General features: G+C 38.6%; 2 protein-coding genes across 7 annotated transcripts; one reads left to right on the plus strand and one right to left on the minus strand.

Moving 5' to 3' along the window:
* Positions 1-243: 243 nt before the first annotated feature.
* Positions 244-22,456, plus strand: LOC107268399 (latrophilin Cirl). Of its 6 annotated transcripts, XM_015741145.2 has the most exons (15): positions 244-421; positions 7,599-7,705; positions 8,661-8,838; positions 8,909-9,090; positions 9,165-9,806; positions 9,883-10,294; positions 10,539-10,764; positions 10,867-11,032; positions 11,387-11,601; positions 11,759-11,862; positions 13,077-13,121; positions 14,064-14,232; positions 15,270-15,491; positions 17,910-18,119; positions 18,647-22,456. In XM_015741145.2, exons 1-15 carry the CDS (start codon positions 387-389, stop codon positions 19,421-19,423), a joined length of 3,690 nt encoding a protein of 1,229 aa, XP_015596631.1. In that variant the 5' UTR covers positions 244-386; the 3' UTR covers positions 19,424-22,456. The 6 variants fall into 6 exon arrangements, with proteins under 6 accessions (XP_015596631.1, XP_015596629.1, XP_015596633.1 ...); XM_015741143.2 differs by lacking the exon at positions 13,077-13,121; XM_015741147.2 differs by lacking the exon at positions 17,910-18,119 and having other exon boundaries at positions 18,647-19,423.
* A 456-nt stretch (positions 22,457-22,912) lies between these two features.
* On the minus strand, positions 22,913-25,247 carry LOC107268402 (ankyrin repeat domain-containing protein 16). Its single transcript, XM_015741150.2, has 4 exons — positions 24,825-25,247; positions 23,741-24,732; positions 23,372-23,635; positions 22,913-23,293 (listed from the first exon to the last, which is right to left on the minus strand). The coding sequence occupies exons 2-4, from the start codon at positions 24,072-24,074 to the stop codon at positions 22,935-22,937; spliced, it is 957 nt and encodes a 318-aa protein (XP_015596636.1). The 5' UTR covers positions 24,075-24,732; positions 24,825-25,247; the 3' UTR covers positions 22,913-22,934.
* Positions 25,248-26,342: the final 1,095 nt, after the last annotated feature.

Consider the following 26,342-nt stretch of genomic DNA (forward strand, 5'->3'; position numbering starts at 1 on the left):
GAAGCTCCCCTGTCTCAATTCCATTACATTTTACGAGCCAGCAGTCTCCCCTGCGCAAACTGACTTTACCTAAATGTACGGCGAGTCTTCGTTAGGCGTAGTTTTCTGCGGTCCTTTGACATTTCTCAAGTTACAAAGGAACAATTTCCCACTGTTGTACTATGTGTATATATATATATATTCTTATCAAGCGAGATAAGTATTAATTTTTATTTTTATTCTTTTCTCTTTCAGAGAGGTACGACACGGCGTACGAATGCGAGGGTAAGACGCTGCGGATAGAATGTGCCGAAGGCGAGCTGATCCACCTGATAAGAGCGAATTACGGAAGATTTTCGATAACAATATGCAACGAGCACGGTAACACAGACTGGAGTGTCAACTGTATGTCGCCTAAGTCATTCCGTGTTTTGTACAACAAGTAAGTTTGCCTGTGGGGTAAAGTAGTGCATTTTTTATTTCATACCGATATCTATAACGATAACGTAAGATGAATACGGAGTGCGAAGATAAGACAGATTAGATTCATTGATTCGGTAATGTCAGTGTTAAAGTTCATATGGGAGTACGTGTGACAAAAAAAAATGGCGGACTTCCGGAAGAATTCTAAATCCAAACACCTAAATCCGGATTCTCTTCGTGTTCCTCGAGAGTCTCAACCTCATTTTCACTGCGCGCTACATTGCGTACTTTTATGTTCTCTCGACGACACTTTGGTCCAGATCTTTCTACGTCTACCCGTATACATCCTCATCCTCGTTTCCGGTATCGGGAACAATGCACGGATGAGTGTCTATGGCTCTTGAAGCCGCCAATCGAGAGGGACAAAGCGTTAACGCGTTCTCATTGAATTTCAATGACTTTTTTTTTTGTTAAAAAATGAAAATGCGAATTTAAAAAAAATTTTCAAGTACAAAAAAAATCTGATCCTGAAATTTTCGTTGGTATAGATCTGGGTCTGTTGTAACGATAGAAAAAATGGGTTCGGATTGTAATTTCTGGTTCTGTCTGATATTCGTTCTCGGTTTTTATCCTAGGGGCGCCAGTGTCGCCCGGAATAAAAAATAAGTAATAAAATAGAAGGGAAAGAATGGATGGACACACGGCTTCGCATGGTCCAGCGAACTGGCCAATTGCTTGACCATTGAAGCGCGTATTGCCAGCAGATCGGTACGGATAGGAAGGTCGCGCACAGTCAGCGCTACTTTTCTATCCCGATCTGTTCGGAAATCCACTCTATTCCCTTCGATCTCACTCCTGCGACCGTTCATCCTCCTGGACCGCCAATCCCATCCTATTATATACATTCAGACCGGTATATAGGTATCATCGACTGCACATAGAAGGAAGCTATGTATTTGTATACAGACAGCAGAGACATCTACTATCTTAGACGTCTGTTCTCTTGGACTGACTGGTATCGATGAACCTGACCTAACCTAACCTCTGAGTTCCTGAAAAATCATCCCTTATCTTCAATTCCTCATATCAAACTCCATGAAGGTGGTATATGTGTCTGCCGATCGTTTCCTGTAACTCTTAGCAGATAGTGTACCAATTTCTCTCATATGGACTTATACCCGTTTATCTCTCCTGTTTTCAACCCTAAACTACTCCTGTTTTTTTTATTTTTTTGGTTTTGTCGGTAGGGAGCGCGCGGGTTACGTATACGACTTCAGTGGTGTTGAATTGATTGAGTTAATTTATGGTTGGAATTTTGTTTTCCTCTTTTTTTATTGGCGTTATCACAGGTTTATTTCGTTGATTAGATTATTTTGAGGAAATACGTTTATTTTGGTTACGCAGTTAGGGGCGTCTGGTAGATTTCGGATTGACGTGTTTCTCTTTTTCTTTTGCGTGTTTTCGCGTCGCACCTTATCGATCCGTGTAGTAATACTTTACGGGTATCTCTTATCGAATTCTTCAACGGCATATTTTGTCTCCTAATTCCAAGACAATCGGTGATAAGAATTGCTGGGGGACAGAAGACAAGGATCGGCATACCTAAAAAAAACATTATCGTAGAAATAATTTTTTTTTTTTTTTTCAAAATCACTCCAACATTCATTGCACGTTTTAATGTCAGCATCGACAGTACTAACCTCTGTGAAAATAATTTTCCGAATTTCGCGCGTTGTAACTAAAAACGAAAATCCGTCTTCGCCACGTGAAAAAAAAAAAAAAAAAAAAAAAAAAAAAAAAAAAAAAAAAAAAAAATCGCTTGACGTCTGTTTGCTTTTTTTCGTTTGTTTTTGCATCTTAATCACCTTTTTTGTCATCCTTAGTCTTCTATGTTTAATTCAATCCTAATCACGACAATCAACCGTATCTAACAAATACAACCTTTGCGTGCGGAGTGCGTGTGTCTATATATTACATGCTTCATACAATATTCCATATTCTATATATAAACACAGTCACGCTCACGTAATTTCAAATCCGTTCCAACGCATGTAATTCCGCATCGAAATCGTTCGGCGTCCAGAAACGCGGCAAAAATTTCATGCGCTGCTGCTTTCCGCGCAATTTATATTCCGTGCAATTCACATATTACACGAGAGAGGACACGCGAAATTAACCGGGCCTCGTCCGTGCCAGGATGATATCTCGAAACATGCGGAACGATTAAATCCAAATTGCCACGAACGGCCGAACCGCTACGGCCGACACCTTTCGCACGATATACCTCTATCTCTTCCTCTCTCTCACTCTCGTTACCACATGATAGAGGTGTAATTTCAAATTTTTTTTTTTTTTTTTTTTTTCCACGAACCATCACTATCCTTCTTTCTGTCGCACACCCATTATCACTCCTCTCTGTACTTTCTTTCATTTCGTTATCCGCACTCGGTGACTGTATCTCCATTTTTTTATTAAAAAAAAATCTCGTGACATAACTCGCACGTATAGCTACGTTCTTTTATCGTTCACTCAGTTACTTCAGTGCTCAAGGATCTCACTTGGAAAAGTTACTTTGAATACGGCCCGATATTCGTAATTGCGAATCAATGAGTAGTCGCGCCAAGAAATTTATGAATCCATGAATGAAACCTTATCAAAGAACGTCTTTAATATTGGCACTGATTTTTATGAATGGGAGAAATCGATATTCCGAATTAGCTTTGTACTACGATCGAGTGCCTTGAGAATAACTACTGATTGATAGAATTCTTTTTTTTTTTCACTGCTTCAGTCTTGTTGATATTTTTATCAGAAATATATATATATATACTATTACCGTATGTCTATATGGAATTAATAAATCTATAATATCGTCGGTTTATTCATATCGTGTACTCGCGTAATTTACCTCACGAACTACAGTGCACCCACTCGAGACAAGGGTCGGAGAAAATCCATAATCCTTACTCCTATGTTAACCTGAAATCCTCTTATGAATCCGTATAATGATTCGTTCGTAGGAAAATTGACGTATTCGTCGAAAATTTCGCGGTGGAATAAATATGAAAAATTTATGTAACAAAGATATAAGATATATAGAAGAAGTCATATAAAAGTCATAACGCAACTTGTAGCTTAAAAAAATGTCACATAATGGTATTTATGGATTTCAGTTATTTTCGTTCTTATACACGTATTCGATCCTTGACGTGTATTTAATATACCTATATATTATTGGTACCTTTTTTTTTAATTCCTTGTCTCGTTTTTTCACACTTGCGTTATTCGTGCTTCTGATAAAATCAAAATTCAAATCACTCCAAGGAATTCACATTCAATCACATTCAATCGCCATTCTGCAAATAGATTCGAGCGACCCTTTCTGTCGGCATAAAAGCCCGTAACTGTTTATGACAAAAAATAAGTCAAATTGTATTTTTTCTTTTTCATCTTTTCATATCACGAAATGAATCGTGTCTAGATTCAACTATGCGAATATTCGACGTCTACGTCAAGCACGAAGTCCCTTTAAACCGCTGAGAAAAAGGATCCCATACGAAATCTGCATGTTTACAATATAGTTATATGACAAGAGTCGTACGTACATAGTTACGATCTTATATATATATATATAGAAAGAAACATTTTTTCTAAAAAAAATACGTTTATTGTAACGCTCTCCGTTGGCCAATCGGCGAATTCGTTACAATACTCAAATTTCGAAATTGCATAAATACGAAATTCATGATAAATCAATCGCACGCAGATCGTAACTGTACGTTCATTATAAAGGGATATTAAGGGTAACAACCCTATACGTACTTATAGACAAATAATTACGTCGTACCTGCCCCTTAATCTTATACAAAAAAATGTCTTTCATCTCGTACATACGTATTGCCATGGAATCGCCTTATTCCCTATTATATATATATATATTTTTTTTTTCGTTCACTCCACCCATCCTCGATCTTTTTGTCATCCCTCTTTTTTTTTTGGAATGCCACAAAAGGACTGCGTAAATCTGTGTAAAGTGTCCCGCTGCATCCACCTGTGAAAGAAAAGATCCCCGGGGAAATTCTTTACAAAGGATTTGTGTCGTGTTTATGTAATGTGGACCCGAGGAGAGCAACCGGTCGTCTAAGGGGTTAAGAAGGGAGGGGGTGGAGAGGGGTGAAGATCAGGAGGGTGGGGGTAGGAATATTTTATAGTTTTGCGGGATAAGTCATTAAAATATCAGGAAGACCAAATTTTTTATTTTTATAAAAAAAATTAAAAATTAAAAAAATCTGTCTCTCTTTCTCTCTCTCAATTTCCTCTATCTTTATGTTAGCAACTCTCTCTCTCTCTCTCTCTCTCTCTCTCTCTCTCTCTCTCTCTCTCTCACTCTGCTTGTATCTTCAGAGAAAAAAAATAGATTCGACGTTTGATTCGCTTACCTACTGTTTTTCATTCGATTCCTCGCTTCACTCGAGCAAACAATTCGAAAATCAACCGCCTGATCTCCATCGAAATGGAAATTCTCTTGCGCGCGCCGATGGCTCTCGATAATTTACCCATGACGTGTAAGATTCGATTCATATGCCTACTCGATTGAATGGATACGATAAAGGACCCGCAATAGGGAAGCCCCTTTACATATCCCAGGGATACGTGGCAGATGCCGGAACCCTCAGAAAAGTATAGCTTGAAATCGAAAATTCCATAAGCCTTTGTATATCTATATAGACATATTTTCGATTTTTTTTTCTTGTCGATATAATTAAAGTTCTGTCACAAGTGATTTTCGAAAATAAAGAGAAAGAGAGATTTTATAAAAAGGATAGATGTTAACTATGTCGAAAGTCAACTGGGAAAGGAAAGTATGTATGTGGTGTATATTGTGTATGGTATAACGTGGGTATTAATAAGGGCGCTAATTAACGCTTTTGCAATATATGTTTTACACGCATATGGGAAAAGCCTGAATACTGTTAATCGTTCGCTTATACGCTATACGTATTTTAATTAACGTGTAAATATTGTTTCGAGATTTTTTTATTTTATTTTTATTTTTATTTTTTTTTTTTGATAATTATGCTTTGTTAGTTCGAACCTGAGCGATAGGTCAGGCAAAATCGGTTTGATTTGATCGATCGATGATCAGTGAGATAAAATAATTGGAGTATCTATCAATTGAATCATTTGTAGGGGGATAATGCATTTTTTTATTGATATTCGGAATTACGATTATTGATAACAATAATGATGCGCGTTTCAATGATTTCGAATTCTACGTACATATGGACTTTCAATGGGGATTACTGATGAAGCGTTTTCAAAATTAATTGACTTTTGCCTTTGACTGTAATGACGAATTTATCGTCATAATTAGGAAATTGCTCATTGCGTGGGGTATATGGCTTCGATTAGGGACGTGATGTCCTTTTAATTAATTAATCAATTCGTCCGATCCACGTTATTTCTTTTGAACGTATGGTAATTATTCTATAAACGATACCGGTGTTCGTTTTATCTTTGAAATTTGGCAGATACTTTTTTTTTTAGTTACCAAATTCTGTTCCTTACTCAGGCGCTAATGAAAATTCATTAATCGATCACGATTATCAATTGATAAAAAGATATCGATTTAATTAAACTCGTGACCATTCTAATAGACCTGGTGAAAAACGTAATTATTCTTGATCGAATCGCAGTTGCGCTAATATGAAATTCGCTCGTTAATTGCGAAACAGAGGGTAGCAAATATCCGAATATAATTATCAGGATTATAATGAACGTAATTAATAATCTATTTTAGAAAAGTATCGAGCTCCTTCTTCAAGTCCGGGCGATTTATCACGAAACTTTTGATTAATTAGATGCGGTATAATTAAGCTGATCTATATTAATCAGCCGCACCTGATGTACATTGTATTTCGCTGCCGTTATATTTATCTTTTATCCTTGAATAACCAAATCAAAATGGCCGATTGGCTTTGAGCCGAATAATCATCGTTTGCCAGAGATTCGAATCGCAGTCATTCGTTAAATATTTACAGAATGGAAAATCACATTGCCGTTCGGAGCAACGGAATTCATTTGGCATAGTCAAAAACAGTATCTACATATGTATATATATATCTGTCGAAATTCGCGAAATTTCACAATCCGCTCACGTAAATATAACAAATTTACAAAATTTGTACGAATTTTTATACTTCGCGTATGACCGTAGGCTCTATATAGTCACTGGAGAAGAAATAACACAGAGATAAATGATAATCATAATAATTTCGCAGCATCCTGGTGATATGGACCCATAATTATATTCAATTGTTTAACGTAAAAATAACAATAACTAACAAAGGTATTTCGAGTTTTGTATATTACTAACATAAATTAGAACATTTTGCAGAATTTATTTACCCATCGTGTTTCACTAACTTTCTTCGCTTCTGATACTGTCATTAAATCGTGCTAATTACCTGTGGTTAATTATACCGCCGAATTCCACCTTTTCGCGAATTTCAATTTACGCGAAACTCTTTCAATAAATAGGGATTTTCGAATCGCGTCGGGTTAATCACGTTATCGATTGGACGTGTTTAAAAGTCTCCACCGACATTACCTTAATCGTCAAAAAAAAAAAAAAAAGGAAATTTCGATCGGTCAAATTTTTATTTTTCCATGGGGTTTTTTTTCTCTTCACAATGACGATTGCAGGTGTAACGCTCGCAACTCTTGCACGGTGGACGTGCAGAGCGAGATTTTCGAGGATCCTTGTCCTGGCACCGGGAAGTACATCGAGGCCCAATACCATTGTCTAGGTTGGTTTTAATTTTCTCATTATTTTCATTTTCACTATTTTGTCCCGTTTCACAATTTCCTTGAAGGTTCCGAAAAAATTCGTCACAGATCAAACGGGTTATCTACGTGGAAAGCGTGTCTCCCCTTACTTGGTTGAATAACTGTAAAGAAAAAAAAAAAAAAAAAAAATTGATGAAATCGATAAAACCAATATCGATATATTTTCAATAAATTTCGATGGTTATTATCATTTCTGAAAATTCTTATCAGTTGTCAATCTAAGCGAGTACCTGATTTCCTTATAAACGCGACTATGCAAAAATTCGCGACTACGGATCCATGGCAGTGCGTATGGTAAGGCGTACAGAATTGGCAAATAAAAAAGTGCCATTTTCGATAACGTTCAGGTGCAATCAGCAACAGAATTGCAGCATCATCGCCTCGACGTCACAATTCGGAGATCCGTGTCCGAATACGCTCAAATATCTCGAAGCGCATTATCAATGCGTGTCTGGTAAGTACCAATTCACATTAAATAACCAACATCCGCTGTTCCCACATATAAGATCATTTAAAAGTCATTTTTTCCCTTTTACAAAGAAAAACCAGCTATAAAATTATTAGTTTCAGCCCAACCAAAGAAATCGTCCATAAATTTTTTATCTAAAAAAAAGTCTCATTTTAATTAAAATTATAAAGCTCAAAAATACGCGTCTACTCATAAATTATTTACAAAATTTTTTTTTGGATTTTTCAATTTTATAGCATATACAAGGTAAAGGTAATTTTGCAATCTAGCTACCGTATCGTACCGTAATAAATTCGCTAAATCCTAATACTTTGGCATATATATATATACATATATCGTGACATCAGGCGGGTTCAAAAGGGTCACATTATTGCATCAAGCGTATAATGACCCGGAGGATCTTTCGATCTCTTCGCACGAAGCAGGGAAGGACTAGCTTTCACATAGAAATCCAAGGGCGTCCCAATACGGCGTGAGGTTTAAAAAAAAGGCCCAGAGTTCTATCGCGACGGACATCGCATCGTCCTGCATTTTCCCTTATCGAGAATCCTTCCCTCCAATAAAGATGACCCCTATAGAGATAGTGTCGCAAAATACGCAGCCCGTTCCGCAGCCAGATTAACTCACAACGTCATCTCGGGTTAAAATCGTTTTCTCTTGGGGCACGTAGTCACGATACAAGATTGAACGCCATTCCGTGCCCATCTGGAAGGCTACGTGAAAAACGTCACAACGAACTGATAACACGTACCCCTAGATAAGAGTACAAGACAGAGGATTTAGTAGGACCGAGACTTTTCTCTGATAAAGGGTTAATAATAATTAAATAGAAAAAATATGAGTATAGAATCATCAGTGACGAAAGAGTCATTTTTTAAAATTATGAATTCCACGTTTCTTGTAAAATTTTGGGAAAAAAAATATATATAATATTTTACAGCTGCTACTACGACCATGACGTCACGTCCTAGTCCACCCTGGTTGATAACTTCTCAACCTAGCGTATGGACCACGGCTAAACCGACAGTTAGGCCACCTTCTAGAATAACCACTGCACCAGCTCCTCCAGCGCCTCCAGCGCCATCTACACCGACGCCACCTATAACCACGACGCCAAGGTTGGTTTTCATAGAACTTATAGATTTTTGTCTGGTACAGGTATCTTGTACCAAGTGGATTCTGTTACAGTTCGACGATATCTACGACAAGTACGACCACACCTAAACAGAATGTTGATGAATTCGTTGAACAAGCTAACGAGGAACAGATGAACGGACATGGACCACCGCTTCCTCCTCTTGTGCCAGAAACTACTCAGACGACGACGACCTCGTCGTTCGTGCCTTGGAGAACCAGTCGCAGAACCACGGGTAATTATTTCAATGACTGATGAACTTTTGGCTAAAGTAGGTCAGAGGTCATTAATTGTTTTTCGTTGTTCCAGTACCCAGTACTCTTTACACAGAGTCGAGCTCCAATGGCCAATGGTACGATTACGGAAGACAAGTATGTCCTCAAGTAGCTGCCAGGAACCTCTTCTGGAATACAACTAGGGCTGGTAACGTTGCAGTTCAAAGTTGTCCAGGTGGTGCAAACGGTTTGGCGCGTTGGAGATGCGTTGCCCGTGGAGATTCGGCCGTCTGGTACAGAGAGACTCCAGACCTGAGCGAATGTCGGTCGGTCTGGTTAACGTCCTTGGAGAACAGGGTGATCGATGGCGACGTAATCCTTGGGATCAGCAGTGATCTATCTCAGGTGACAAACAACAGCCGAGTCCTGTACGGCGGCGATATGATGATCACAACGAAGATCATCAAGAACATGGCTGAGAAAATGGCACAAGACATCAGGACGTACGAGGATCGCAGGCAACGAGAAGTCAGCGTGACGGAATTACTGCAGGGAGTAGTCAGGACCGGAAGTAACTTGCTGGACAAGGCACAGATGGCATCCTGGAAGGATCTAAGTCATCAGGAACAAATGAGAGTCGCCACGTCTCTTCTGATAGGCCTGGAGGAAAATGCATTCCTCCTGGCAGACACCCTGAGCCACGAAAGAACAATAGTTCACAAAGGAAAGAACATACGTGAGTAAAACAATCTCAACCGACCCCCCCGTCTTCGGTGACCTAAATCCTTACCCTCTTATTTACATGATTCCAGTGATGGAGGTTCGCGTCCTAGAAACTCGCAATATCGACAACGACCTGGAAGTCTTCCCTACAGAAGCAGCCCGTGAAAGCTGGGCTGCCTCGAACGACCGTGTAGAACTGACCCGGGGTGCACTTCTCGGGAATAGCGAAGGCGGAATCGTACGATTGGTCTTCATGGCCTTCGACAGACTGGAAGAAATCCTACAGCCCCAGGCTGAAGTCCCGTCCGTAGTAATGAACGACGATCCTCAGCCAAGTCCAAAGAAAAATACAAGCAGGATATTGAACAGCAAAGTGATCTCGGCGTCTCTGGGAAAGGGCAGACACATACAGTTATCCGAACCTGTCAGATTGTACTTCAAGCATCTCAGTGTGGAGAATGTCACGAATCCAACCTGTGTCTTCTGGGACTACGTCATGAGGTACGAACCTCGGAGGATGGCTCGTAAATTCGCCAATTCCATTATAATTGTCAAGTATATGCCACGTGACAGAGTTCATTTAGAAAGCAAGTGGGGCGGGGCTGGGTATCCGCCCCATGGCGAATATTACTATCTGGCTTAAAATGCAACGTCACTTATTATACAAAGCGTACAGTATAGTATATAAGTATGCATAGTATATACATACTGTAAACACGTACGTGTATATTTTCTGTTTCCATAGTGCTTGGTCTGAGGAAGGATGTCATATACGTATCACCAACAATACACATACTGTATGCGAGTGCAATCACCTTACAAACTTTGCCGTCCTGATGGACGTTCACGCTATAAAACTGGACATAGCCCATCAGGTCGCCTTGCAGATTATCACTTACATCGGCTGTATCGTATCCGTCATTTGTCTCGTACTGGCTATTCTCACGTTCCAACTATTCAGAGGACTCAAGGTACGTTCCCTAGTACATCCATTGACGACGGGAAACCATATCGATCGCCTGTTATTTATTATTCTTTAATTATTTCATTATTCGATCATCTATCTATTTCAGTCCGACCGCACCACCATCCACAAGAACCTCTGCGTCTGCCTGCTAATTGCCGAAGTCTTATTCGTATGTGGAATCGGACAAACCAATCAGAGGATAGTATGCGGGGTTGTAGCTGGACTTTTACATTTCTTCTTCCTCTGCGCCTTCGCCTGGATGTTCCTCGAAGGTAAATTCAAGAGCACGTAGACACCGTAATGTATGCTTCCGTGTCCGTATCTATGTATATACTTGATATTAGGAATATCAATTTGATAAAGCATTTGTGTACGGTAAACACAAATATTCATGGGGAATGATTTTTCCAATAAAAGTCGTCTCTATATTCCAATAAAGTAAATATTTGTATGTATAAGTCGCGTATCGTCCTTACTCTTTGCCTGAGGTAAGTAGAATACGTATGGATATTGGTATATAAGGTGAAAGGTGAACCAAGTGCGAATACATGTATATCTGAAGGTAGAATGAAAAGGAACACATGAATTCCTATCCTCATGACGCTTCTCTTATTTCTCTTTTACAGGATTCCAATTGTACGTAATGCTGATCGAGGTATTCGAGGCTGAAAAATCCAGGCTACGGTGGTACTACTTGATAGCCTATGGGGCACCTTTGTTGGTTGTTGCTATTTCTTGCATAATCGATCCACTCAGTTATGGAACTGATCGCTACTGTTGGCTACGAGCTGACAATTATTTCATCTTTAGCTTCGTGGGACCCGTGATACTTGTCATTTTGGTAAATAATATATTATATGATCATTTTTAAGTAATCCTGTAACACAGTACCATACAATACCGCTAGAAATAGTGCTAAAAAAAATTATCCATCATTTTCTTGCGATATTTCTTTCTCTACTATAAATTTTTATTTCATGGTTGGCTATCCTTTTTAGGCAAACTTGGTGTTCCTGTCAATGGCTATCTACATGATGTGTCGACATGCGAATACTACAGTCTCAATGAAAAGCAAGGAACATTCACGACTAGCTAGTGCAAGGTAAGCTACAATTTGTACATAATTTTCACACTCGTACTAAAATTACGATTAACAAAATTGTACATAATAACAGCAAAAATTATCGTCGCATTACAAGACGCGCGTAGCTGATCCTGTTCTCGGCTCTTTTTCAAATAGACTTCAACACAATTGACCCGCAACTTCCGGTTCACTATTACGAAAAACATGACTTGTCCACAGACCCACTAAATCTCTTGATAAATCTGATACATATATACATATATTACTTGTCGATATTTCACAGTAATTACTCTTTTTGTTTTCTCAATCATAAACCTCTCTGTTGCATTTCCGCATCTATGGCGTCTGTGCTGAATTTTTTTTCGAATTTCAAACCCTTTGTTGGAATGATTACAAGTTTTGTTCAACACGATCGCCTATTATCGCAGTGAATTTTATTATACTCACACGGCGCACATATTTTATTTCCCTGTATGCGAATATTGGGCCACCGTCGCGAAATTGACTAAAGTCCTATCCATTATCGTGCGCTGGAAATAAATACGACAAAAATTGTATTATAGGATAGTGAGCTGCCATTAGCGATTCGACCGTCGTTACGTTATATCCATTTTATCTGTCAATATGCATTGCAAGTTTGGACCGATAGTCAAAAATATACTAGCCCCTATAACCTTCTACAATAAAGTCACTATAGAATACATGCACAATAAGTGCATAAGTCCTACAGTGGATTTTCGGCCTTTTTATAATAAAATTTGTTACCCCAAAATTGCACAGTAACTCGTTAAATCATTACGAGCGACAAAAGCTCAGTGAGCGACGTTTAAAAATATTCATTTTCATATTCGAACCAGCATCCACTGCGCGAACCCCATTGTGGCTCTTTTATTTTATTTTATTTTCTTTATCCGTTCACATCACTGTATCGGTGGTGGTAGTCAGATATACGTAATGCAAAACCCGATTCACTGTATGATGAAAAACAATAATAAAAATCATGATTCCTTACATGGATATTCGTATCAATAAATAATAAAACGCGAATCGGGTATTTTGCAACGGTATTGATAATTAATCGATCGTCCAGCTCGATCGATTACTTATCGATTGATTAATGGTGTCGGAACAATCACCTAACTGCTGTCTTGTTTCATTTTTTGAATTAAATCTTCTACCCACTTCTGTCTACACTGTTCTACATTCTTCTGCATGGCGTGGTTGGTTGGTAGTGGAAAGGAAGAGAATGCTCTTCCCAACAAATTGCAAGCGCACTTGTAAGATATTTACCATTTTTATTATTATCTCATTTTCTTATCATCTACCCCCCCTCTTTCTCTCTCTCTCTCTCTCTCTCTCTCTCTCTCTCTCTCTCTCTCTCTCTCTCTCTCTCTCGCTCTCTCTCTACCTGTACTATATCTACATCACTCCCTTAAATTTTTTTCATAGACTATCAAATTTTTTTATCTTCTCTTTCATTCATGCAATTATATTGTTTATTATTTTTTTAATTTTTTAAAATTAATTTCTCCTCTCGATTGATCTTTGTGAGCGTTGTAGTTCTAGAGTAGTCACTCACTCATCCACTTCCACTAATTAATTCATTCGTCCACTCACTTACTTACTCATTCATTCACAAGACACTAACAATACTCGTGCCATCTTATTGCGTACTACGTAACGTTCGGATTACGAAAAGAAAAACCTTTTGACAAAATAAGAAGCAAGGACAAGCGCAAGCGATCGAAGGTTTATGAAAAACTTGATTATTCTCCATACCGTTGAATTATTCTTAACACGGTCTGAGATCATTCCGATAGCACAGTCTTATAATTCCTTAACGATCATCTCGATTTTCTTTGATCGATATATCGTTTGCGCTTGTCATATATTATTTTCTGTATATTCATATAACGCGTGTACATATATTGTAAAATTTATCACATATGTACGCACTTGTTGAATATCACTGCATGAAAATAACATTTCTTTGCGGGTATCGTTGCTGTTATCATTCATTATCGGTAGTGTCATACTATATATGTATATAACAGTACATGCATATAATATACATACCGGTTTTGGAGATCAGCCTCGAGATTAGAAGATACGTAGAATATATGGATATGGCTTATAATTTCGTGGCTTTTTAACAATCGACTAATAATATAATAGATCATTGTTCACTGATTGTATTTAATTGTTATTTTTATTAACAGGGCCTGGTTACGCGGTGCGATCGTTCTCGTATTTCTTCTGGGACTTACGTGGACATTCGGGCTACTCTACCTGAATCAAGAATCTGTCGTGATGGCGTACATCTTCACTGTATTAAATAGTCTTCAGGGCCTGTTTATCTTTGTGTTCCATTGCGTTCAGAATGAGAAGGTAAGGGGATACGTTGGCGTCCATACGTCAAATATACTATGAGTCATTAGCAATTATTACACGAAATCGTGTTTAATTAGCATAGTCATTTTTTCCATATGAAAATTATACGTTTTTTATGTCACGAGTTGTTCACGTATGGCTACGTTTAAGAGTAGCGTGAAGCGACGATATTTACGTATGGATTGGTTAGGAGGTTGAGAGCAGCCAAAGATTTTTCGAAAATTTAAGAAAAGATAAGGGACGATGATAACGTTAATAGGATAAAAAGCTGTAATTCTTGAACCATGTCAATTAGAGGTTTGAAGATTTATCTTTTTCTTTTTTATGAAAATTGTAACAATCATTATCATTAAAAAAAGAATGTGCGAGAGCAAGTACTATGGTGATAAATAAAGTGAGATGATAAGCCGAACTCAAGAGGTACGAGATTCATTTTGCACCAATGATGAGAATATTTCGTAAGCCTGGAACTGAGAGTGCGAGAGAGATGGCAGAGAATGGGGTTAAAAGAAGGAAGGAAATAAAAGAAGAAAGTAAAGCGGTCGCAATCCTTTGGTCCACCTGAGGGATTTCTTAGCGACGAGCTTCTTTCACCGAGTCGATGTGTTTCTTTGTATATTTTTATTTCATTTATTTTTTTTTTCTTTCTTTGCCTTCTCTTCTCTGTGCTTTTTTTTTGTTCTCTCTTTATCTTCATTCTCTCCTCCTTCCCGTATCGTCACGGGGAGTCGCCCGATGCTTCTTCCAAGCACGATATTTATTTGCTGCAGTAGCGCACAGATTTTCATAGCTGTCAAAAAAAAAAAATTCAAAAAAAAAAAATTTCATTTACCTTCAAAGTTATCTTCGTTTATCAACACGCTGGATCACCTATGCAAACGCTCGTGTACGAATGGCTTTGATTGTTTCACTTTTAATTTGACAATGAACCGGAAGTGACGCGCGCTCATACACAGGCGCGACGTGCCCCTCGCTTTTTATCTGCACTTTTAAAGATTTCGGTTGGGGGTTGGATTTGCTTTTTGAAATTTCAGGTTCGAAAGGAATACCGGAAGTTCATACGACGTCACTCCTGGCTACCAAAGTGTCTGAGGTGCTCGAAAACCGTGAGCGGAAGTTCCGGCGGTACGTCCGGTACCAGCGGAGCCGCGGCCGGTGCCAACGGCGGCAAGGACTTCACTTCCCACAACACGTCCTCGAATCCGTCGGCGCCGACGACGGACAGCTCGGGATTGTCGCCGCACGCTGCCACCAATGTGGGTACATCACCGAACAATCACAGCAACCTCCAAGCGGCCTGTAACAATACGAATCTTTCGATAAACGTGAACCTGAACAATTTGTCGCTGAGGTCGCCGGTCGGGGCACACCAGATGCACATGATGGCACCTAGCAACCACAATAGGCATCCTGCCCAGCAAGGTATCCAAATACCGCTTATACACCAAACCAGGAAAACCGCTCGAGGTCTCTCGCTCGCTTTCTGCCAGTAATCATTAATCTCTCATTCTGTATACAATATATATATATATATATAATATCGTATATATATATATTATATATCTTTCATTCTCTCTTACTCTCTTTGGGATTTGCCTCTTTGGACGCTGACCTGGTCTCTACTTCGAGTCTCCAGTTTCTCTTCTCTATGCCAATCTCATTCCTCTTTACTCCGCTTAACCTATAATTTCTTTTATCATGCCTTCCTCCCTTGTACATTCCTTCTCTTTGAATTCCGCATCCATTTTTTTTTTCAAATTTTTTTTTCATCCATTTGCGCGTGTCCCTCAGTCGGGATCCGTCTCTTCCGCGCCGACGCAGGTCGATGAGAGCTTTCGAGATGCGTCGGGGGCGGAAGGTCTTTTTCTCGTGAGAAAATGAAAATCGACCTAGAGGAAGGTCTCCGCGTAGGGGTAAAAAGAGAAAAGGGAAAAGAGAAAGGGGAGTGAAATGGAAGAGTATCGCGGTCACGTCCAAACGACAATAGATCCAAGCTAAACACCACTTCTAGTACGTGTCTCTCGTAGTGCATCTCTGCAAAAGGAATTGGTCCTAGCTCGGCATATATATACAAAATATATATATATCTTTAGTTTATACATATTTCTGTCTCTCTTTTTTCATTTGTACGCGTACGCGCATGCGTGCGTGCGTGTTCTGCGTTGCGTGCTTATGTCTACGTATGCCTTTTGCGGTATTCGCTCTTCGTCATCGATCGCAACAGTTCGCTTCGTGCGAGGAAAATATCTCACGAAAAAATTTCATTCCAGGATTATTTCTCAATTGATATTTCACCAATATTTCAAAAAACTGCCTATTTTTCCTCAAACTCGCAACTTCCCGTCTGCTCGCGCATTGACCGCCAAAAAATTGGCGATATCGTTAATTAGCGAATATCGCTAATATCCATTTTCAAAGAATCCAACGGATAGCATTGAAATTCTTTTGCCGCATAAAACGTGCGAATCCAGTAAACAGCTATTTCTTTTTGACCTCGTGTAAAGTTCAACAATTAATTTACACGTGATTTTAATGAATTTTGTAAATAACTTTATAATTGATATATGCCTGTTCTTTTGTCTTGTTCCTTTGTATTACGTAGACAGAGAGCGCCGCACGCGCGCACACGTAACACTGTACTTTTTTGAGGAAGAAAACAAAATACGAGACAGGACCTTCTACTAACAGTGGTGAATTTTTCGTGGTGCTTTTTTATGGCGGGGTTTGGTGTACGCGGTTGCCGGCTACCTCCGTCCATTCCGAACCGTACCGAGATGTTTCTATCTGTGTCTCTGCATGGTTTGTTCTTTATTTCAGATATTTGTCCCGATTACTCGGGCGTGTTCGGATTGCGTTTATCAGTTCACTGCGTGCCACGTGCGTCTCTTGTGTGCGACAACTTCGAGTCTCTCGATATCTTTCTGACGTTCTCTTTCAAGATCCTGTGAAAAGTAGTGAGCCCATATAGGGTATATGAGAGAATGAGAGAGAGAGAGAGAGAGAGAGAGAGAGAGAGAGAGAATGATGAAAGTGAGAGAGATAGATATAGAGCGAGAGAAACAGAGAGGGGAGAAAGAGAGCAAATGGTCGCGCTTTTTTAATTATTTTTGAAAGATTCGTAATGTTCGGCTGTCAAAAAAAAAAAAGAAAGATCCTTAGTGCCTAAGGAAAATTGTTACATACGTACATTCGCGCACCCTCACACCCCACGACACACTGTCAATAATGCATTTGACAAATGAAAATGTCTCGTTCACGGCCTAACACGCCTCTTTTCAACTGTAACAATCACCTGCTGAGCTTTTTGCTACTCCTTTGTTTTGACTATTTCTAACACCAGGTACACAAAACCGGCAGCCTCGTTCTCGTATTCGAAAACGATTTGGACTCGTTGACAAAGGTGGAGTGAGCAAATTTTTCTAAAAACAAAAAAAAAACGACGAGAAACAAAAAGGATTTTAAAATTCTCTACCGTAATTATTTAACGCGTACACCACTGTGTCTTGCGCAACTGCAGGATTGTCTGCGATCTACGTGATCCATAGATCACCGATCCTCCGTCTCATGTAATTACACACGACGCGTGTTAAGTTGGTTTTCAATGTTAAGAAAGCTACTGCAAGACAGAATGGTGTACAATTGGTAAAGGAGAATGGTGAAACGTTGGTTTGCAGTACTTGGTGTCCGGGCGAGGTTGGGCGACTACCGATAAGCAGCCGGCAGTGCCGGCCACAGCAGTCGCTATGCCCCGTGAATCCTCTTCATCAGAGGCGCATATCGTGGCAACGCTGCCTCACGCCCGCCATGCCTTCCCCTCAGCTCCCAATATCCCCAAATCTGCCACTGCCACTTGGGGGCCCCTTAACAAAAACCTCATGTGGAAGGTAACTAACTCACAGCTGATGCTCCTTGCTACTAACTCTATTCACTGGGTCGGAAGCTTTTGCTTTAGAGACGTCGAGTATTTAAAAAAAAAAAAAAAAATTACCAAATTTGAAAATTCATTATTAAGGTTCAAGTCTTAATCGTTACTCTCGATAGGAAAGGCTTCCAGCTCATGCATGATCTCTGCTACGTATACGTACTCGTATTACGTCTATCATATTCACATCTCGAAAAAGTCTAAAAAAAAAATGCTTGTAAATAATTGCTTTCGGGAAAAAGTCACACAATTCCATTGAATTGCCGTTTACTTGTTTTCTCAATATCCTACCCGGCATCTCCGAGCGTGCATGTATAAGTATGATTCTTGTCCTTGTACACGGATAAGGATAAAAAGAGCACGTAGGAGGATAGAGTTTATATAATAGAGGAGGTGCGAGGAAACTCGCGATAATCCTTGAGAAATGATTATCCGAAGAGTGACGATAGTTTAACGCGTGGAATTCTCTTTTCTTTCTTCCCCCGACAGAACATTTCTTTTAAGTCGTACTCGCGTGACTCCGGACACGGCGGATCGGAGCAGGAGGATTCTCCAAGGACCCACAGCACCATGACCCTGGGACACGGACGCACCCGGGAACGCAGGATCGTCGGAGTCGGTGAGGTCGCGGACATGATCGGCGGCGGTACCAGGTCAGGACGCAGAGCAGCATCCCCGTACAATCACACGTATACGGAAATACGGGATGGACGTGGCGGAGGACATCATCAGATCCATGGTCAGCATCATCATGGACAGCACATACATCTTCCTCGAGGACTCGTCCCTGAGGATGATCCCGTTTATGAGGAGATAGAACGTGGTGGAGTCGGTGAGATCCAAGTGTCCGACATGTCCGACGAGGATGGTAGAAGACAGGGCGACATGAGTCGACAGTCCTCACGTAGTTATGGCGATCATCGACCACTCATACCTTACTCTCCGGCGAATGATCGTAATCTCGTTCATTATGGTCAGAGTGTAGAGCGGAATCCTGTACATTATACACCCTCGGAGTACAGTCCGGCCCAGGAACGCACTTTGAACGCCTGCTGGGAGAAACTTGCCAGGAGACAGCAGGCTAGGTACGAGCTCGGTGAATTGTCACGATTGCCAGCAACTTACGGGATGCCAGGACCCCAGCAACAGGATCACAGTAGAACGGTTGCTGTTCTCGATGGGCATACGGTAGTCTGTCACCTGCAACCTCAGACGGATATGTACACAGGGCGTGGTGTGCCGCCACCTTCCTACAGCGAGTGTTAGGTGCTCGCCTTCCTGCTTACCGACCGAGCCCACCACCCTTTTTTCCTACCCGCGTAATAAGCTCAAGATGTGTAACCCAATAAAGGGAAGCGAATGAGAGTGAAAGTAAGAGTGAATGAGTGAAAGAGAGTGAAAGTGAAAGAACGAGATTGTAAAGTGCGAAAGAGATAAAGACGGTCGTACCGAACGATGGGCGTTGTGGCCGTTTATAAAGGATTATTTTTCTGCGTCGATACGATACGTGCGGACGGAGTCAGTTAGCCAGGACACGAACCTATTAACAGCAGGGTTACCGATCGGTTCTGTGAATTTGAGCAAAGTGCAACGACGTCGAGATACTGAATGCTCTCCATAAACTTCAATCAATGCGTATGGTTATTGTGTGTCTGTGATGCGAACACGAAACTTGTATGATAATGTCGCCCTAGGGACATCCTAAGTACATTGCTCGAGACTCGGCCGACCGTGTATTATAGGAATTGACTGGAGGCAGAACGAAAGTGGACAAATCATTAATTACAAATCGGTATATCAATCTGAACCGAAACACAGTTAATCACGTGACACGATAATCTGGCCTATCTTTCATGGCGACCGTTACGAGTAACGACGACTTTTCTTTGGATTTTGAACATCAGCTGTTCAAATAACCAAAAAATAGTAGCCATCTGTCATGGCTGCAAAATCTACTTTTGACAGTATACATTCTGAATATACTTTTAAGGGGAATATAGGAAATGAAGAAAAGTCGTGCTATCCGAAGCCCGAAAGATCGATCATCCATACGGCCGTGTATTCTAGTTGGAATAAAAGCGTCGAGGTCGAAGTTAAGGATATGGCGTCGGGACGCCAGGGACGTCATACCTTGCGGAAATATCGTTTGAAATATTTTTTTAATAATTTCGACGGTTTTTTCATGACTGAATAATCGGCAAATTACAGATTGTCGCGACGCTATGATCTCAACTGTCGACTTGGATGTTTTTTTTCCGTAAAAATTGCTTTGGCACGTTACGTTCTTGTCCCAGAATATTATTTTTATAAATATATATAAATATAAATATATATATATGTATGTATACAGTAATGATAATGCTAACGGGAAATGTTAGTAAGAGACGTACGATAATAGAAGATTTTCCGAGTGAAAAGGAAAACAAAACTTAGTCACTGTTTTTTACTATTTTTTTAAAACGATATCGTAATCGTGTTTAATCCGTATTTACGGAATCCTGCGCGCTATTTATTTTCTATCACTCGTCAACGTAAAATGTGAGAATTGATCGATGAGACCGACGTTAGAGCGTCGCGCCGTGTGTTCTGATCGATGAGCGTCGCATTATGCGACTTAATATATTTTTTTTTTTTTCATTCACCAGAAGGAAGGTGACATTCTTATGCGCCGGATACCATCCAACCATAATCATCATAAATTCATGATGAAAGTGACGTTGACCCTGAGGACTGTCAGCCACTAAAAATTATGGCAGGATCAATATTCTGTGTGACAATCACAAACGAAACAAGAATTTTACGTCTTTGCATAACGACAAGAATTCTTGTTTTATTTCCACAAAGAAAAAATAGAAACGCTGTCTCCGGCAGATACAAAATAAGATACGTAATCAATTATTCTTCGTTGTCCCTTTGCAAATTTGTCGAACGACATATAGACATTCTTGTATAAAATTTTTCAAAATTTCGGCAATATGCTGAGGGTCTTCTGTGTATACGAAAGAAAATTTAAAGATAAAATATCAGGTTCAGGGTCATCGTCATTGTCATAACTACATGAAGGATCCGGTGATTAAAATTGCCGATAGATAGTGATCTCCTTGATCGAGCTGCCATTAAAATAGTAATTACCGATGGATTCGCTCGATCGGCCGAATTCACATGTAAATTCATTAAGTGTCCGCGCGTAACGTATTAAGTCATATTAAAAAAAAAAATCGTCATAAGGTACCGACATTCCATCCGTAACGGTGTCCGATCCTTATTGGTGTAAAATAGGACTTTGAAAAAAAAAATGTGAAAAGCAACCAATGGGAGATCGGTACCAATTATTTCCGCGCGGCAAATTTAAAGAGTCACGCGTAGTTCGCGAGGACACTTCACTTGAATTATTTAATTAATAAATCGAGAACAACATGCCGTTAAAGCGTTTACGTTATTAATTAACGAAAATTAGTTACACGTTATGTTATCGTCGAGAGGTATTTCGAACTTTGTAAATAATGTAAATAGGGCTTTGTACATGTTGAATACTTGTAATGTAAATGAAAGAAGAAGAGAAGGGAAGAAAAAGAAACCGCGTAATAAGTGATGTGAAGAATCTAAAAAAAATAAGCAAGTTACTAGTAAGTAGTGAAAGGGACGAACAATTAATGTGACGACAAACGTTTAAGGTTTAACTTAAGTCCTAAGTATAATAGGTATGTAAATAAATTAAGCGAGGAAGTAAAATATTAAAACCCAAGTAATCGTCGGATATTTATAATGAACTCCACTAAAGTAGCGAACGGCGAGGAAAGAAAGATTTAAAAAAAATTGACTCAAAGTAAAACCGTGCATCGGTCGAACGTCATTTTTGAAATTGATATGTGCAGCATTAATCGGATGGACAGATATACATTGCATGTTTTATCTTTAGCCGTTTTATAAAGTAATACTCCTACTCCCTCGCAATTTCACCTTGGAAAATCTGACAATGCTATTCTTCTTCTTATTGTCACACTTGTCTATACTGTCCAATCGAAATGTTTGTTTATATTGTCGTAATAATGTTTCCTAACATTTTTTGGCCATCACTTGGGAACGTTAAAACACATAGATAAGGCCATTAAAGTTCCAAGCCACGTTTTGGCGTAAGTTAAAATTTCCCCGTGATTTTATAATTTCGGCGTGATTTTTTTGTTCGTAGCATTTAGACTGAAAAACATTATATTTGATTTTTTTTTTATTTTTGTCTCATCTGAGCAAGATTCAGGTTATTCTTACAATACGTAAATAAAGTTACATTTGTACTGTGCATTTTTAGTGACACTATTATCAATCAGATCGTCATTCATTTTGATGTCTGGATAGATTTTGGAAATTTCTAGGCATCGCTATGATCATGATCAAATCTTTCACGATGAAAACCTCCTATGATTAATTGTTTAAGGCCAAAACGTGATGGAACTCTGGTAAGTTCGTGTACGAGTCTGTACTTTATCGCCATCTTGTGCATTTTGAAAAATCGAAGCGACAAATATGTAAAACAAGTATTTTTCAACCCGTAAATGCCTTGTTTCTTGATTTTGTATGCTTCTCTAAGACTGTCTGATAAAAAAAACTGAGTAAATAAATGTGTACCAATCTCTGAATACAATATAAACATTTGTGTTATTCTGAGTTTAACCCATATAATTTAATTTAACAATTAGAGATAGCCACAAGGTGGTCAGACTTGGTAAGTAAAACAAGGAAGATATAGAAATTGTATTATTTGCACATGAGAAACGGAAAATTATTTATCAGCATTGTAATTTCGAAAAATCTCAATTATACAATCTTGGTTGTTAATACGTGCTAAATTCAGAGGGGTTTTATCATAGACATCCTTCGAATCAATATCTAGTAATTTTCTCTCCAGAATATATTCCACCATTGGAATATTCCCAGCTTGCGCAGCTATATGTAAAGCATTCTGCTTTCTATTATCATGTACTAAGTACTCTGCTCCCAAATTCAGTAAATGTTTCATTGCAACACAATCTCCACTACATGCTGACGATAAAAGAGGAGTGCAGCCTGTAGAATCACGAGCATTAAGATCTTTGCATTTTGGTCCCAAAAAATCGATTGCTTTTCCATGACCATGAAATGCTGGAAAGATTAAATTGCATTTAAAACTAATAATGGAGAACAGATTATTCTTAAATTAACATTAGTATATCAAATTACCAGCAATATGCAAGCTATTCCGTCCATTATTAGTTTTAATATCTATACTATTAGGTGAGTATGTTACTAATAATTCAATCATTTGAATATTTCCACTTCGGCAAGCTAGATGTAATGAATTCCAACCATCCTTATTCCGCAAAGTTGGATCAGCTGATGCTCTTAGAAGAGTAACTACACAATCATATGCTTCTTGGCTATCTTTGGTACATGCCAACATCAGTGGGGTCCAGTCTGCTCGTTTCAAAGCATCTACAATAGCTCCTTGAACATAAACAATGCTAATAGTTTCCAATCTATGTGAATTATATTTGGTAACATAAAATATTACCTAATTAATAAAAACCAAGCAAAAAATGCAAAAAGCACCTTTTTGAATAAGATACTCCAAAATATGAACCCTAGAAAACTGTGCTGCGCCATGAATAGGTCTCTTCATATCTTTATTCGTAACATTAACTCCAGATTGTGACAATGATAATTCTTCACACAGATACCTAACTACGTTCATATGACCTGCTTGCACAGCAAGATGCAATGCTGTATCTCCTGACACAGCATGCTGATAAATAGTCCAATCTTGAATATTATGCTTTGCAACAAGTGCTTTGACTATCTCTAAATTTCCTTTTTGGCAAACCAAAAGAAATTCTCCAGGTGAGAGGTTATGTCCAGGTAATTCACGCGTCTTCGCCATAATCATCCTGAGCTTTATACAAAAAGCTACGTAACGCAAATGATTGCAACCAATAAATCTGTCTCATACAAACGAAATATGACACTATTTATACAGCATCCAACACAGAAACAACACACAACATATAAAAATATTTATTTTAAATATCAGCCGCATGTACTGCCTGCACATGTGCACAATTAAAGCAGAAGAAATATTTATCCAACGCGTTGTTCCTTTACGAAACCATTCCACTGTGCTTTATAACAAAATTCAAATTTTCTATCGCATTAAGTCCAAATTGTATCACTAAATAAATAATATATCAAATCTTGTAACTAGAGAATTGTAGATTCTGAATTACTGTCGTACCTACCTAAATACATCCATTTTTAGTATCAATTAAAATGCTTGTAATTCTAATTTGAATGAATTTATTAATATAGTAAATTGGTCATGCATAATCCATACATAAACACAGTGTTCACTTAGTACCGTTTGGCAATGCCAGATCAGCTAGGAACGGTACAATTTCGAAAGTGAGATTAACCAAGAGTAACATAGACCTTATGTACAGTGAGTCATGGAGGTTTTCCGATGGCAATGTCATAATCGAATCAGCAAGAAGGTCGCCAACGTCGTCAAAGAATTTCAGGTATTCCCATAAATCTAATACAGCATTCTCCTAGTAGGATGAAAAAGGAATACCAAATATATCTTAAACAAGTTAATTGATACAAAGAAATATAAACTAGATGTAAGAACACAAATACATACAATGGAACGAGCTCTTTGCCCGGATACAGGAAGTGATTAAAAGCTTGTTATTTTAAACGTTTTTCTTGAGAATCGCAATACTATTTTAGGTAAAACCTTGAAATTCAATTCGTAGATAGATCTTGTCTCGTGAAGAATCACTTTAGAACGGATAAATCAGACAATGAAAATATATCGATGAAGATGAAACCAACTGAAACTCTTCTTCGTTGGAGGTCCATTGAGTTTCCAGTGATTAATGGTAGATTCCAGACGGATTGCATAATAAAAAGCAAAGACAGACACCGTGAGAAAAGTACGCCGTGACTATGGTTTCAGTATTAATTAAAAACCGTCTTATAAATCTCACTGTTGTTCCGTGAACAAACATCTGATTCGTCACAACCTTCATTCCTCTACATCCACAATCAGCAGGTAATTAAAGATATTTTTAAATACCCCACACAGGAGGTTGGGATAAATCACAAATAAAAGAGTAACCAACATAATTTTTTTAAGAATTCCATTGCAATAGACAGTATAAAAAAAATTAATTAAATCATTTATGAGCAATGAACTCGGAAGTTATTAATTATTAGATGAACTTCTCGTGTAAGGATAGGGTACGACGTCGGGCATCGGAACGTTGGTACCAGGTACATCCTGCCAGCGATACCGCAGCAGAACCTAGCCTAACCTGACCTGTATATCCTAAATTATTGATTGATAATTCGCAGCTGTATTGAAGTTGACTGCCATCCACACGTGCACGCAATTTCAAGGAATCAGCACTGATAAATATTGTTGATGTATTATACAAACACATAATAAAGTGGCGTCCTTGACGATTAAATGTTTAATTAGAATGAAAAAATGAAATACCAAGAAATCTCTAGGAGACCGGTATTCACGGTATTACACGCTGATCTGTAACAGTACCAAGATGTCTGGACCAAACTAAGATGCACAGCCATGTCAATTTGAATTACTCGCCTAGAATTTGGTCTCTCTTAAAGCATAATAATTAACAATTAATACCGTTTCCAGTTAGTTTATCCTATTATTCTAGACACGGTCAAGGACATTCCATTTGTATAAGTAAAGTTTCGTTCTGCTTTCGTGGCGCCATTAATAATTATAAATCATTATATCTAAATACTTTTCCTATTAAAAATGTTTAATCATGCGTCAGAGACACTGTCAATGCAATTGATGAAACATGGTTTTATAAAATAAGGAATAATATATTGAATAAAATCAAAAAACTTTAAATACTTGGTTGAAACTTTTAATTGTGTTTTTCATTCGTTTTTAAAAAATTCTTTTGACTCTATGAAATATTAATTTCGTTGGAAAAATATAATTGTATTCTTAGATCGTCCACCATCAGACGCGCATAAGTTTAATTGCACGTCATTATCTCATACGACAATTTTAATTCCTCATGCAATTGGATTTTTGATTACAGTCGTTATTCCACAATTGCCGTGACAGATGAGGCAATAATAATCGACGAATTGACGACAAATCCTTCGCGTC

This window comes from Cephus cinctus, unplaced genomic scaffold (genome assembly GCF_000341935.2).
Source record: "Cephus cinctus unplaced genomic scaffold, Ccin1 Ccin1_scaffold0542, whole genome shotgun sequence".
Classification (NCBI taxonomy): Eukaryota; Metazoa; Arthropoda; class Insecta; order Hymenoptera; family Cephidae; genus Cephus; species Cephus cinctus.